This window comes from Ambystoma mexicanum, chromosome 4p (assembly GCF_040938575.1).
Source record: "Ambystoma mexicanum isolate Mex_15411 chromosome 4p, UKY_AmexF1_1, whole genome shotgun sequence".
Taxonomy (NCBI): Eukaryota; Metazoa; Chordata; class Amphibia; order Caudata; family Ambystomatidae; genus Ambystoma; species Ambystoma mexicanum.
In genome coordinates, this window is record NC_090927.1 from 181,401,266 (window position 1) to 181,417,277 (window position 16,012).

General features: G+C 44.1%; 1 protein-coding gene across 1 annotated transcript; it reads left to right on the plus strand.

The window, feature by feature from the left end:
* The first annotated feature begins 14,959 nt into the window (after window positions 1–14,959).
* On the plus strand, window positions 14,960–15,625 carry LOC138452808 (octapeptide-repeat protein T2-like). The gene has a single exon (XM_069605149.1). The coding sequence runs from the start codon at window positions 14,960–14,962 to the stop codon at window positions 15,623–15,625; it is 666 nt and encodes a 221-aa protein (XP_069461250.1).
* The last annotated feature ends 387 nt before the right edge of the window (window positions 15,626–16,012 follow it).

Here is a 16,012-nt window from a genome sequence, read left to right on the forward strand (position 1 = left end):
GAAGTTGTAGCTCTGTAGATGAACTAATCAATTTTCAGTTTGTGAAGGTGGCTTGAAAGTCGATTCCTTCTGGATCGGTAGTAGTGGTTTCTAGACAGTGACCACTTTGAAGATATGCCCATATGTACATAGATGAAAGTGCCTGATACCCCAGAGGAAGATGATTTCTTTCAGTGCAGTCTGGGAGAACATTTGCTCCGTCTGTTTGAGTGCATGGATGGTAGAAGCAGCTGCTTGAGGTTGTACCACCACGTCAAGCAGGACGATACCTAAGCAAAATGGACTAGTGTGAACAAGCCTTTCGGTCTTCCTCTTCGTGTCCAAGTAGGCCATGGTTGTCTCCTAGGACAGGCGGCTTTGGTACTCTGCAATGCCAGTTGGTGTTGAACCGGGACATCCGGCCCTTTAAGACGAGGTACCAACACTTTGAGATGAATGGGGATGCAGAAGTTACTCAAACATCAATAATCGAAACGACTCAGGTAGTTGGCAAAAAGGTTGACTGTATAAATGTCAATTATCTAAAACAGGGAGTAGAACGAACATCAACAGACGTTTCACAGCATGGTCTCAATGCATCTTAAAAAAAAGTGTACTTTTATAACAAAAACTCATAATTCATGACATTGACCTACGTTTTTGCTAAGGTCATCCTATGTGGCGAACTACAAAAACTTATTGAAGAGAGTGATTGGGTCTAAGGGAACATCTAAGTACACAATCCATAGTAGTCTAAGAGAGTGATATCCTCCTTAACATCAGGTGGGGCAACTAAGCCCTCCACTCAAACAGGTCACTATGAATGTCACTAAATACACAACGTCCCATTGGTTACACAAACTATAGGGCCCCTTATTACGCACCCCCCTACCATAGTTTGGCACTCTTACATCCGTCAGTACTTTTCCACCTACGTTAGCAGCACATAGGCTGGACTTCCCGGTGCTGGGGAGCTGGTCATAACCATAGCTTCCCACCAATTAGCATATCATCTATCATCACCTCAGTGGTCTGCTTTCAAATAAGGCTTTGAACATGTCCTTGGGCGTGTTCTTTGCTATGGAGAATTCAGAGAAGTAGAGGCATGCTCTGCCTCCCTGTGTAGGTGCGGTTCATCATGTTTGTCCAACTTTATCCTTCCATCTGACTGAAGACCACACATTCGAGCTCTAGAGTGTTTAAAATAATATTATTTAATAGACCTCTGACATCTTCCTTGTTTTTGTCCATGGCTTCTGAACAGGAGTTTAGTTCTTTCACACGATTGTAACTAATGTCTGCTCATCCCAGCCCTGAGCGGCCTTGACTTCTTGGGCTCATCCAGCCTCGTCCTTCTGAGATTTTGCTTCTGTAATTCAATTGCTTTTCAACTGGGACACACTGGAAAGACCTTCCTTTCTTCGGTCTAGCTCCGCTATAACATGTTGTGGAATCATCCATTCTTTACTTGCTCCTACATATGTATACATTGGCGCATGCCACAATCCATTCACTTTGTAGATAGCCTTAATAATACTTTGTCTGCTTGTGTTTCTTTGCATATGTAAACGTGTAAAAGGACTTGATATCTTTATCATTTCCGTAGCATAAGCCTCTTCATCTCGAGCCCGAGATGTCACTTATCTTTGATACCTTCTTGATGCCTTATATAATATCTATATTCTCTTGTCTCTGCATCTCTTCTATGCACGTCAGTATGGCTTCATGTGACGTCAACATTCTTCTCTTCCACACATTTGTTCTGCTTCTTCTTGGATTTTATTCAAATGGCCATCATACTGTCTCATATGCAGGTATGGGTTTCTCAATGGGTATGGGTTTCTCAATGCTTCCAGGATTCTCCTTGATATCTGTATTTTCACTGGTATTGCACATGTTTCACACTCTGGTACCCAACATATAGGCAATATGGGCGAGATTTGTTGAGGCGGGGGTACTTGCCTCCTTCACCTACACTCCCCTCTCTGTGCGATTCATCGACCACTCTCCCATCATCCTTCACATCTGGACATCCTCATCTGAAGAAATGCTTCTTTGGAATCCATAGTTTAATGACTCCTTTCAGGCACCCGGCTTATTTCACATGCTCATCCTTGTTCCAAGTCATGGGCATGCACTGTCCACTTAGACTGCAATAGATCAGTTTTCCCACACACATCTTATGTTTTTTTTGGATACAGGAACTTCGTTCCCTCAGGTGCATGGATGCTGGCTTTCACGAAATCTCTGATTTCTTCATCTGTCAAGTCTCTGTCCTTCCATCCTGATTCAACATCAATCATGATTTTCATTCCAATGGCTTTCTTTACAGTCTTCTTGCATTGTGAGATTATTATCCCAATCACACAGAATCCAAGCAATACCATCACTATCAGGGCACCAAGAAACTTGAACATGTCTGCCATCCATTGTGGAACCCAAGAAAAGATTGATCCAAACCAGCTATCATCAGCAATGTCCTCCACTTCGTCTATCATCTGGACCTGTAGCTTCGTCAGCATCTCTATGGCCTCTGTCAAGGTACCATTCTTGTCATCATGAGAAGGTATGAACGTGGAACATGATTCCCCAATTTATTGCACACACACCTCCATCCATAGCTGTGATCATGTCCAGGACAGATCTAGTGTCATGATGCCTACTCCCGGAGAACTAGTCCAGGACCAGCGTCCCCGGAAGCAGACATCATGTTCCCGGGGAAAAGGCCAGCAACCCCTAGTAGGGGCCCTTTGGACACTGTCCTGGCGCCATAGGCGCCAGGCTCATAAAGGGAGTGTTTATGTGAACTTACCGGATGCAGACCGTGCTGCCAGATCCAGACCTCTTTGAGGCCTGAAGGGACTATTTTACCTGTTGGACTATTTTGCCACTCGGACGTGGCCGGGGAAGAATACGTACCTGGAACTACTTTGGGGGCTATTTAAGCCACGCCCAGACAGCAGCTCACACTTCGCGTTGTTCTGCACCTAGCAGCTGGACACTCACCGTGTCTGCTCCTGCATCCTGACTCCAGCCACGCCCGCCTCCATCCTGGAACACTTGAAAGGAAAGAAGAGAAGGGAAAAGGTGAACAGAAGAACTTTACCTGCTTCTACCCAGAGTCATCACGCCGGCGATCCTAAGGGAAGACATTTATTTTTAAAACGCATTGCGTTGCTCGCTGCAGCGCCGCGTTCCACTCACGTGTTCACGAGGCATCTCCGTGCTCCTTAGCGACCATCTGCACGATCCGCCGCATACCTGCGCCTAAGGGGGAAGCGAAGAACAAAAGGTGAGCAAAAGAAACATATTGAGGAAAGCCAGATTTTCGCCATAAGACTTACCTGATTATTGTTGGGAGAATCTTTCCTCATCTCGGGTCGGCGCTGCTTCTTCGGCAGTACCGTACCCCGGCCCCTATGGGGAAGAAAGACACACGCATTAGTGGTTGAACATAAGGACATTAAAGGAACCACCCATCATAAACTCACCTGAGTTTACCTTCGGCGAATTGTTTCCTCTACGCGAAATCTTCACTCAGCACCTGTGATAAAAGGGATAAGAGACGGACTACTGAATATAAAGGCAAATAGAGAAGGAGGCCAACTCTTGAACTTTTACAACAGTATACTTACGGCACCTTGCCAGGAAAGTCAAGTAAGCTTGGATCCTCACCAATCCGAACACCAGTGAAGTAACTGGATATAATCGCACCCCTGCACCAGAAGCAGGATGGAGAGCTTGTCCTTTCAAACCTTAAGATGAGAGTTAACGGGGAATTTCGGAGGTGGTCTGAGGAGAGTGAAAGAGGGAAGTGGGAGGCTGATGCGCTACTCCGCAGGTAGTTCATCCCCTTTCTCCATCTGCAGAAGGATTCTCCTGCAAGTCAGACAAGCGAGATTTGGGGGTCCTGTCCAGTCGGTCTTCGGAGTTCTGCGCATCACCTTAGAAGAGGCCGCAGCAGTCCAGACCTGGTCAGCGTCTCCGTGGGAGTCAGGTGAGCGTTACATCTACTCTGAAGAGTCATTAGTCGTATGGCTCTCATCTCTTCTCTGGTAGCATTGAATCCCTTTATGGTAGTGTTGATTGTCTGCAACAATTCCTATCTTTTAATCTGCAGCCTTTTGGTATTTGTTCCTAACTGGATTCTTGGCATGAAGATCATCGTGAATATCGATGAAGTCTAGCTGAACAGTCTGTGTTCATACGGGATGGAGTCAAAAGCTTCTATCTATTTGGCTGAGAAACAGTTCTCCCTCTTTATTCGATTAATCAGCTCGACAGATCTCTTCTTCCTCAGATGAGCATCTGTTTTTGGGAAACTGTCAAGTCTTAAGTCACTCTAAGGAATCACCAACGCTGGAACATTAACATTTACTACGGAGCATCGTCCTCCCCAATCCTTGGGTAGCTTCATATAAGCTCTAGATCCACAAGCCCAATAGTGATCTATGATCACTGCTGTCCCAATGTTCATTCCTGGTGCATCAAAAACTCAATCACAGTCTGGTTCTCTCCAACCTTTTTTGTGCTGTTGTTTCTGAAGCACAACTTTGCACTTTCCAAAGGCACTATCTGCAAAGGTCCTCCTTTATCCTCAATCCATGTCAGTAGCTTGGCAAGCTTCAACCACAGAGGCTTACACAGCATTTCCACGTTTTCAATAGTTGGTTGGTAGTGATCCATTATTACACAGTCTCTGCAGATCACTGCGTCTTCTTCCCTACCATCTGGTGATAGTACTGATCCCTAAATCTGCATCTGGCCTCTGTTCTTCCATTTACACATTTCTTCTGCAGATTTTCCTGGACCCTTCAGTCTTCTGTTTACCTCCCATCGGATTTCAGCTCCCTTTACTCCAGGCTTTTCATATCTGATCACTTGATTCTTAGTGTGCATTCTATTTTTTGTCTTTGTGTCTTGAAAATAATCATCTTCCTCTGTATCTGTCCATTCAGTTGTCCATTTGAGATAGGCTGGTCGACCCATGAACTGGCCTCTTGGAAGACAGAATGCTAAGTGTGATAGACAATGTACAGTCAGGACATCTATTTCAATAGCTATGAAGATCTTAGACTTCCCCATGCTATAAGGCAGGAGTGCACATACAAAGCATTCCTCCTTTGAGGTCCTCCTTCCCACTTCTTTCATATGCTGATATTATATGTTATTCCCCAAGTGTGCTGTACTATCCAGGTAATCATTAACTCATGATCATCCTCCCTAGCACTTCTCTTGGGTCTCATTCTCTTCTTATGAGTTTACACAATCATCTTATGGAGTATGTCAGCATAATTCAGTCACACTGGACCAATCATAGGAACACGTGTCAGCATACTGGGTGCTTTTATGTGTGCTACCTGTGTAGGATTGCTCACATCAAGTTTCCTCCTTCTGGCATGATACGAAGATATTTGATTATCGTGAAAACCCTCAAAGCTGACCTTCCTCCAAAAGGAATCCCTAATTTATCTATCACAGGCCTTTAAAGGTACCTCCAGAGTAGGAACAATCACATAAGGTCTCGGCTGCCTTGTAGTTGACACATCTGTACCCTCCTTCTGCATAGGAAGATACGCAGGAATCCTTGCTCTATTTGGATCGCAATAGTGAGCAGTGTGCACTGTAAGTGAAAGAAGTATCACTATAAACAAAATGCATATGTAAATGACGTACAAGTAAGCCCTTTACTTACAACAATAGCTTCTTGCACATCGTGGATGTTTCAACGTTGTCTGCCAGGATATTGTTGCTATTGATGCTGCCCATTCTTAAGCTTTTTTCAGGAAGGAAAAATCAACTTTTATTTGGGCAACATCATGCAGTAGTCAGGAAGCTGCTGAACCTGCACCACAAGTTCCTCGATCAGCTGGCTGATTGCTGGGCGATTAACAGGGTTCCTAATGTAGACAAAGGAATTGTCCTTTCTCCAGACAAAATATGGGTGTCTCTCAAGTAAATAATAAAACACAAAGGACAGTATGTTCTCAATACCTGATGAGAAGTAGGTGGGCGCACCCTCTTTTTTTGTGTGGGGGCTTGACTCGAGAGGGTAATAGGTACAATAGAGCAAAAGATGATTCAAAGCTACCCTGACCGATGGTGTGACATAGGGTCACCGAGGTCTGCAGTAGAGCTAAAAACAATGTTAGCTCTGAAGGACAAAAAAACCCTTTGGAGAGGTGAAGCTGACAAAAAACAGTTTTTTTTTATTTTACTCTAACACAGAGAGAAAAGAAGACAATTTTTTACAAACTGCGAAACAACAAAAAACTATGATCTTTCACTCTGCATACTAATCCACAATAATGCACACTCTAATGTGTTCACCGTGTATAGTTTCAGCGCCACGGCGCAGTTTGTAAAAAGTTGTCTTCTTTTCTCTCTGTGTTAGAGTAAAATAAAAAAAAACTGTTTTTTGTCAGCTTCACCTCTCCAAATTATTTCTGTGACAGATTTGGCTGATTTAATGAGCACGGCAACAGAATACCTTGAGCCTTTACAGACATTGATTCTGACCGCAGATACTCCCTCTTCAAGCCAGAAGGCGCACAATTGACTTTGGGACGATCAGTCCCCGAGGTATGCACCGCTCAAGATCATTTCTTTGATTATTGGTAGTACAGTGGTGATACCAGTCCAAACCAACCACCACCACAATTCTTCAATATTTCTTTTTTGATTTCCAGACTGTAAGCGATATTCAATCAACACTACAGCTAAGTCAATGCCTAGTCTGGGATGCTGAGGAAAACCCTTATTGATGTCTTTTTATGTCCAGTTCAGTATTCTGGATGACAACCCTTATATAACACCCCCTCTTAGAATCCCCCTGACCCCACTGAGCCAAGAAGTAGGTTTGTTTAGCAAATTAAAAGGTTTATTTGAAAAATTAAACAATATATATATATCACACTTTATAATAAATTAATATCTGATAGTACACTTAGACATATGATGTTGATCAACAATGGGTAATCTGGCACTAGCACACTTCTTTACAATCAATGAGGAGTTACTATAGGATGGATAAAGTAGCAAAAATACTTTTATGGTTTCAAGGGAAAAGCAATGAGGAACAAAATGCAGTACAGAAATACTTGATATGATTTTAGCAAAAGATAAGATAATCACTTTTTCTCTGGCAATTCACCCCTCTCCCCTATGCAATGTAAGAAATGGAAGGAGATGGAAAGAGGCGCACACAGTTCTCAGGAATGCAATCAAATACAATACGAAATTCAGTTCCCCCCCAGCCAGCTTAGAGGAAACAGGTAGGAGTTTGAAACACAGTCCCAAAATGCTTTTTAATTGTGATGGCAATGGATGGGAAAATGTGCCAACTGATTTTAATTCCCTCTAGAGATTCAGGGTGTGTGGGAGATGCGTGTTGGTATTAGTTCAGGCTCACCTTATCAATGCTCTACGAGTTATTACCAAGTTGCAAATGGATTTTAACAAAAGAAAGAATGGAGCTGCTATTTTGACAAGTGGAGAAATTGAGCCAAAATCGCAAATCGCGGTAAATTTCGCGAGTGCGTAAATCGTGATTGCGGAAAAAGTATAAGGAGTATAACGATTTAATAAAGGTAGATTTTTGGATTTAAAGTAAAACTCAAAATGACAGGTGACAGCTTGAAGCTGCAGAATTGACAGGTGACAGTTGTCCAGCTTTAAAAATGATAGATGACACGATTTCTAGGAGACAGTTCTACTTAGGTTAAAATAGTTTGGATTAGATTATTTTAACTAAGAGATTGGTTCTGCACAGTTCTGCTAGGTACTCACAATATAAATTTGAACTAGGCCTCGTCACGGATCTGGTCAACACGTCCGGCTGCGGTTCTGTCTGCTCGGCGGGTCAATCAGGCACCGGTTCTGCTCACAGCAATCTGGGTCAGCTCTGCTCTGCTGGTCTAGCCTCTCTGGATTCTGGATGTAACACTGCTTTCTGGGTACTGCTACAGGTTCTTGCAAAAATTCTCGGCAAAACTTCAAACAGCTCGCCCGGCTGTTGAATAGTTTGGTTAGTTTTGAGGCCTGCTGAAGAGGATTCAGCTGGTGGATTCAGGCCTCTCTGCTACAAATTCTGGAGTTAATTTCTGCTACAGGTTCTGGAGATTGATGGATTTGAAGTCTGGATCTCTGGATGTGAAGTCGTCGGTCAGCATGATCCGCAGCAAATGGAATTGAATGTCTCTACCTGTCCCAGCAGTCTCTTTTTATGTGTTTTGGAAAGTGGGTGTGTGCGTTGGTCATAACTAAACCTGCCCCTCTCACTTATCATTGGCCAATTCCTCCTCTCTCCCTTGATTGGGGGAAGGAAATGTGAGTCAGAGTGATGCTGTAGGTTTTATGGTCAGAGGAACCTCCCCTTGTCAGATTGCACACAAATCTATTTCTGACCCAAATACATATTTATCTATGTACCATTTTTCTAATATTATAGGTCCAGTTAACATATTTTCTGTAGCACCAAACCATCCGATCCCTGTCTTTGTACGATGTCGTGTCCACTGATGACAGAATTCTCCCCTTTTCATCCAGATAACAACCTCTAAACCTTTCCAGATTTTACACAAATGTGCACCAGGGATTTGGGTTACAGATGATAAAGTGTCAGATTTTTAACATGCAGACATTTGGAGTAAGACCCTATTTCCGCTAGCAACCACCCAGAATACACCACAGGGTCCTAACGCCTCTTAAAATGTTCACATAAAAATCACAAAAATAATGATATTACTTGTATAATTCTGACAAGTCCGCACTATGAGTTATCTATCTTTTTAAAATTATGCTCTTGTCAAAAAGGGGTGTGGCTTCCCACATCACAGCGTGGAATAACTGGTTTATCCACTTCCCCCAAGCCAGCTTGTTCACAGAGGCACAGCTGCCCCCCAGTTTCTCCCAAGAGGAAGCTATTTTACGACACCCCCAATATAACATTTGCCTGAGTCCAGGACAGGTCTTTGTTCAACTTCCTGTAGTCCCCAGCTGCCACTCCCCTTTCAATCAACAGGACCATGTGACCTCAGGATGCAGCCAGGCCTGGCAGCCAGGGTGGAATAACTGGTTTATCCACTTCCCCCAAGCCAGCTTGTTCACAGAGGCACAGCTGCCCCCCAGTTTCTCCCAAGAGGAAGCTATTTTACGACGCCCCCAATATAACATTTGCCTGAGTCCAGGACAGGCCTTTGTTCAACTTCCTGTTGTCCCCAGCTGCCACTCCCCTTTCAATCAACAGGACCATGTGACCTCAGGATGCAGCCAGGCCTGGGAACACAGCTGTTGATCCAGTTTCAACTCCTGTCGGGGGTAGTTGTCAGGCAGAATTCAGTTTCATTAAGCCAGGTTTCAGCTAAATGTCACTTTTTGTTCCCAGTTTTCTACATTCAAATCAAACTGACAATTTTTACCTATACATTAAATAATTACTTCCTTCAAGTCATTTCAGAATATAGTTTTATATTGTATCCACCTCGTAGCAAGTCTTTCCTTGGTCTGGTTTTGTTTAATTTGTTCAGTTTTACACAAAAGTCTGGTGGTTTTAAAACGCCGGCTTTCTGATAGTGGTGAGTACCGGTAATGCAACCATTTTTGGGATTAAGAAAATGAATTCCCCACAGTTCTGAGTTGCTTTTTGGCAATCAGCATTGCCATTCGCAATGGTTTCAGGCTACTGTGTATGTAGCCCAATGGTGGTTTTAGGCAGTGCCCTCCTGTGCTCACAACATAGGCAAAAATGGGTGGCAGCCTATTCTTCATGTTTTCCCTGTGCACTCTCTGGGGAGTTCTGGCCATCATGATGTTTTCCATGCCAGTACTGCACAGTTTTATGGTAGGGCTTGGATGCATGGGTAAAAACATCCCACAAGCCCAAGGTGAATCAGCACTCAGAATAGAGGGTGAGACCTGTTTATCTAATTCGACTGCATGGGGCTGCTTCTAACACTGGGTGTGCACATATTTTAGTAATAGAATCACTCATTTAGTATGGAATTGTGGATGCACTTTTAATCTTCAAGGACACCATCTGGTGTCCAATCAATCTAACTAGATACACCATGATAAAGTGTTTTAATTTACTTAACAAGGACTGGTCAGTATTACTGAGCACTCACTCACACACCCTTTGATATAGGATGTGTCTGCCGCTATTTCGAACACATTCACTAACCATGAACCATTTATGATGTAGGAATAAGCCATTAATTTGCTTTGAAATTGTTTTTCTCTTGTTAATCTGACCATGACGTTGTAACTCTACATCTGAAAACCTGTTGTGTAGTATGTTTTCTTTTCATTTTTAACCTATTCAGATTCGTGAAATATGATGTAACGATTATTTTGTTTTGATTATGGTAACATTTATGATTTATATGAATTTTGTGACTATATACAGCCTTGAGAACGACCAGGGTGGTCGAAACACATGTCGGCTATTGTTTTGACACACAATAAAACAGGCCAACTTGAGCTGGGAAAACTGTGTTACAAATATTCTTTGGAATCGATTTTTGACATTTAAAGAATCCATCATATGGACATTTCCTGAGCGCGAGTGGTTTTCCATAGAACATAATTCAGATTTATTCATTATACAAACCCTAGTGGGAGGGTTTTGTTTTTAGGATCCTCACAGCCGGAATATCACCTGCAAACACTAATTTTTGCAATCTTACTGTAATATGGTCAATAGCGCACAGTAAAGGTATCATTGCCACTACTCATTAATCCCCTGAACTGGGAAACTAGGTAATGGAAGATAAGGGGTCATGATATCAGAAACAGAGATCGGAAACCTAGTCATGTCTAAGAGGTTTGGAGGCTTAGGTACTGGGATGGTGTAACAGGTCAGGAGCCCTGGGGGTAGTGAAGAATGGCATAAGGGGTGTAAGGCCTGGGAAATAAGCAAGGACGAAGAGGTGGACATGGACTGGGGAAAACGCTGTAAGATAGTTGGGGGTTGAGAGATCTGGGAAACTAGTAAGGGCGTAAGAGGACAGGTGACCTGGGAAACGGAGGAAGGGGACAAGCCAGGCAGAAGTGCAGGTAACCTCGAGTGGGGGTACATTCATTGTAGGGCCCCATGCTCAGTGTAGAACTCTGAGTATGTGTGGTACAAACAGATCACCTGTAAATTACCTCCTGCCTAATAAAGCAGCCACAGCCTTTCCTACCCACAAAATGTGTGTGTCCTGTTACTGATTGCAAGCGAATGCACATAGAGGGAGGCGGGGTGCGAACTCGCAGAGAGGGAGCTTGGATGAGAGTTGTGAGGTGCTAGTTGGAGATGGGGCCACGGGGCTATGTGTGGGCTGTCGCTGCTACGACCGTGCCTAGTATTCCCCATACCATATGCTCCACTCTTCTTCCCGGATTTCATGTACTCCTCCACATCTCCGGGGACTGCATGAAACCTCTGTGGGTCCTGAAGTCGCGCTCTCATCAAACTGGCAGGTTAGGAGGACAGAGGAGACATATTCCCTGGAGAGAAGCCCAGGGAAGCCGGAAGAAGTACTTATTTAAACTGCCACTGGTAGCCTTTGATCCTCGGCGATGGAAGGGACTTTTGTCCAGGGACGTCATTTGGGGGTCGCCAGAGGTCGCAAGTGCGACCCCTGAGGTCTCCCTTGCGACCTCTGAGGTCTCCCTTGCGACCTCTGTGGTTTTCCATGTAATCCCATAAAAAAAAAGTTTATTTTCTTTTTTTTTTTTTTTTGCAATGCAAGTTCCTGGGCTGTGGCCAGCACCATGTCTCTCTTTAATTCTGGAGTGGCTAGCTTTCTTGTTCAGGCCCCTTAAAAAAGAAGAAAAATAAGAAAATGAGGCCACAAGTCTAACACTTTCAGCACTGAACCTAAATAAGAAAGAATAGGAATGGCAAAAAATGTGTCTTTCTGGAATTCTATACAATAATTGCTAGCCTCATTAAAGGTTTATTTCAGGCACACTCAGTCACTGATTTAGTCTGTTCTCAAACGCCTCAACTCAGCTTTTCATCCTTCTTTGGTCGATAAATGGGTACCAACACAGGTTGGGTGATAGTGGGTTTATATGTCTTCTATGTAAAGCGCTTAAGCGTAAGTGCTATATAATAACACATCATTATCATTTGGTCATGGACGTCTGCTTGCAATCACAGTAATTTGGTAATATGGGCCTATACACACTGATCTTAACGATACATATGGCGACACATTCAGGAATGAAATGTACATCACAGTGATATAGTGATATTGTAACCACATTTTTCCTAGTGTACAATGCTATGCGATGCCACTTCCTGGTTTGTCAACGGGTGAAAGGTTGTGTTCCATCGCTTCCCACAATATCACTTTAGGGAGGGGTCAAATGACATCACTTCCTGTGATGTCATCAGGGGGTCAAGGGTCATGTGATGTCACTTCCGCTACCCCTGGCATTTTGATGAAATGACGTCCCTGCTTTTGTCTGGAGCTCTGAGCTGCAGTCCCGCCTGGAAGGAGGATGCAACCTCGGCTGGATGCCTCCTTAACTACAAAGCAGGGAAAGCCACCGGAGCCATTGCCCAGGAGCACGGGGTAGCGAGAATCTCAGTCTCGGTTCGCCATCTTCCATAAACATGTGGGCGTAGACTTCGCTTTTGATGCAAGACCGGCCTCCTGCAATATGCTTTTTACAGAGACTTCACCTGTGCCTCTTGCTCAGACATGCCGCTGTGGAGTCGTAGAGTGATTGTACTGTGAACTTGGGCGACCATTATAATTCCGGATCGCAAGTGCAATGCATGAATGCAAAATGCATGGTATTCACTTAAAATGAACCAAATTGCATACATTTCTCTGCCCGGCCTCACGAGGCCCTTCCTTGACCTTTTTTCTTTTGGCTCTCCAGTGTCTCTAAGGCAACATCTCTGATGCTGTCATTTAGCCGCAGCCCAGGCAGGTGTGGAGGCATTGCGTTAAAGTGCAGGCGTGTGATCTTGGACACAATCATTTACTGTGAACTATCGGATGCATTTTGGCACATTCAATATTTCCTTACATGATCTTTAAAATTGTAGAAAACAGAATTCTAGTTTTTTTTGTTTAATAAAATTTACCAGATTAAAAACATGTCTCTCATTGAACGCTCTAGGACGCCTTTTCCTCCTTTTTCATTATGTTCCAAACTAACCATTTGGTTTTAGGCTCACTGAGAAATGTGTGAGCCTGGCGTCCACGAAGTAAGAGTCATACATGAGCAATGTCTTTAGAAAACTGTTCGATATAGCCTGGGGCTGGAGCTGTGTTTATATGTTTTAATTCCTGTTTTAATCGTTATGTATGTGGTTGGATTTTATATTTGTGTAATGCCTTGAAATTGGATTGGCCAGTACTAAGTCTGTGCTCAATACATATTTTTCTATCTTCTATCTATCCAGACGGATGTGCTTTCAGATACACATTTTACTCCTAAATTTCGCAAATTCCATAGTGGGTATCCATAAAACCCCTTGAAATCGTGGATTTAATTCCTAACAAGGATTGACCAACATCCTTTAAAATATACTACTTTCTTCTAACACCCTCCTCCTATTCCTCTATACACTGTTTTTGTAAATGACCGCCATTTTGAACTTGACTGTCCTGATGGAGTGGAGTGCTGGGCGGGAAATCCACTCTACGTTTCTCTCCCCCGCGGCCTGTATCCACCGGAGCCTTCACCCAGATCTCAATTTTGATGCAGGCAGTGAAGCAGGGATCCCTGAAGGTTCTGCCTGCTCTTAGAGCAGGCATAGTCAGTACAGATCAGTGGTAGAAGTGTACCGGAAAAAGTAGTGGAACTGTGGTCCCGGCAGGAGAGAGGGTAGGCGGACGCATCGTACAGCATGTGACAAGGTGTTGCGGCCGGGGCATTGCAGTAGTCTACGTGACTAGTAACTAAGGCTCCTATTACAACTTTACACTTGCACAGGGACATGAAAGGACAGATCCTCTATATAGAATGGTGAAAATGGTCGTAAAAAGTAGTGGAACAGTAAAGAGAAACAAATCAAAGTAGTGGAGCACCATTCCCGCTCACTTTGATCACTGGTAGAGATGCGCTGTTCATCTCATCTGCCATGTATTTTCATGGCATCCACCATAACTCATCACTGCCATCCAAATGGTGCGCTAAATGTACTTGAGAAAAAATCCTACTCCCTTACCACTCATCCGCAATCATTGGGTGCCTCAATTTAATAGTGCAGACAGATGTGCCTTGCCCCCCAAACTGTGTTTCTCTGTGTGGGTTAAAATGGTCTGCATTTGCATAATGCTGAGTATGTTTCCACCAGGGGCGCAGAGTATGGGGGTTCTCCGGGGCCAGGCACCCCCGCTAAATGCAATCTGTGCTAAATGCTAATACTTTCAATGGGATTCATATACTTGCAATGGAACGTCCCTTAAATCTGGCTACGGCCTTCCCTGGGAAATTCATAAATTGGTTCTCCTGGTTTCCATTCAATGGCGATCTTTACACATTTTTTGGTAATTTGGTGGTAAATCTGCTGAATGACCACAAAAACCGTTTACCATTACCGCCATTCAGTCCCATGGAATTATCACGCATTATGAGTGGTGGGACAGTGCTGTGATTCCCCATTTAGTTAGGAGGACTCCATGTGGATTTTTGCAGAATTACCACAAGCAGTAACTCCGTTCACAGGAATTCCAATGATTTTTGGGGTAAGGTGAAGGATCTAGCTCCAGCAAAATGCCAAAGGTACATCCTCCATTTTGCCTTCAAACCTCATAGTAGGGCGGTGCGGGAAAGTGGCGGTCACAAAGTTTTTACCAAACTGCTGTACTCGTGATGAGTCCCAATTTGTTTCCCAAGAGAGAGAAAGACATGCAGTGCAAGAGAGAGAAAGACATGCAGTCCAAGCGAGGGAAAGACATGCAGTCCAAGCGAGGGAAAGACATGCAGTCCAAGCGAGGGAAAGACATGCAGTCCCAAGAGAGGGAAAGACATGCAGTCCAAGCGAGGGAAAGACATGCAGTCCAAGCGAGGGAAAGACATGCAGTCCAAGAGAGGGAAAGACATGCAGTCCAAGCGAGTGAAAGACATGCAGTCCAAGAGAGGGAAAGACATGCAGTCCAATAGAGGGAAAGACATGCAGTCCAAGAGAGGGAAAGACATGCAGTCCAAGCGAGGGAAAGACATGCAGTCCAAGAGAGGGAAAGACATGCAGTCCAAGAGAGGGAAAGACATGCAGTCCAAGCGAGGGAAAGACATGCAGTCCAAGCGAGGGAAAGACATGCAGTCCAAGAGAGGGAAAGACATGCAGTCCAAGAGAGGGAAAGACATGCAGTCCAAGCGAGCGAAAGGCATGCAGTCCAAGAGAGGGAAAGGCATGCAGTGCAAGCGAGGGAAAGACATGCAGTCCAAGCGAGGGAAAGACATGCAGTCCAAGCGAGGGAAAGACATGCAGTCCCAAGCGAGGGAAAGACATGCAGGGAAAGGCATGCAGTGTGCCCCTGGCAGCCTTCTTTGGCAGGACTTGCAAGCTAAGCATCTAGGGCTGTGCTGCACAAAAGCTCTCTTGTTGCAGGTGGAAGTAGATTATCTGGAGGGCAAATTATACACCCAAATGAAAGGAACATTAAGTAACTATAATATTCAAATTACATATTGAGGTTATTTGCACAGGAAGGGCAGACGAATACCTTTAATGGAGCCGAGGATCAGAGAGGACATCAATGGGTGCATTACAATGGCGGAGGTTTGATTCCTCGTTGGCAAGACCCATAACATACCCACATCATCTTTCTGCCCGCCAAGAAGGTGAAAAGCTGCTTGTTCAAATGGCTCAACCGACATCCCAATAAGTGTCTTGACAATACCAACATAGAGTCGCTTAACCAAAGTAAAGCTGCATGTATTAAACTGTGGAAGGACTCTAGCCAAGGCTCTTTTCTGCTGGCCATGGCTAATCGGGGAAAGCCAAGCATGTTTTTAGCACAAGAGAAATAGGTTGGAAACGCAATCTAAGGTGGAAGGGCATTGCGAGTTTTGCGGTGCA

Excerpts from the sequence above, each read along its gene's own strand:
- LOC138452808 (XM_069605149.1), top strand. The coding sequence starts at position 14,960 with ATGCAGTCCAAGCGAGGGAAAGACATGCAGTCCAAGCGAGGGAAAGAC.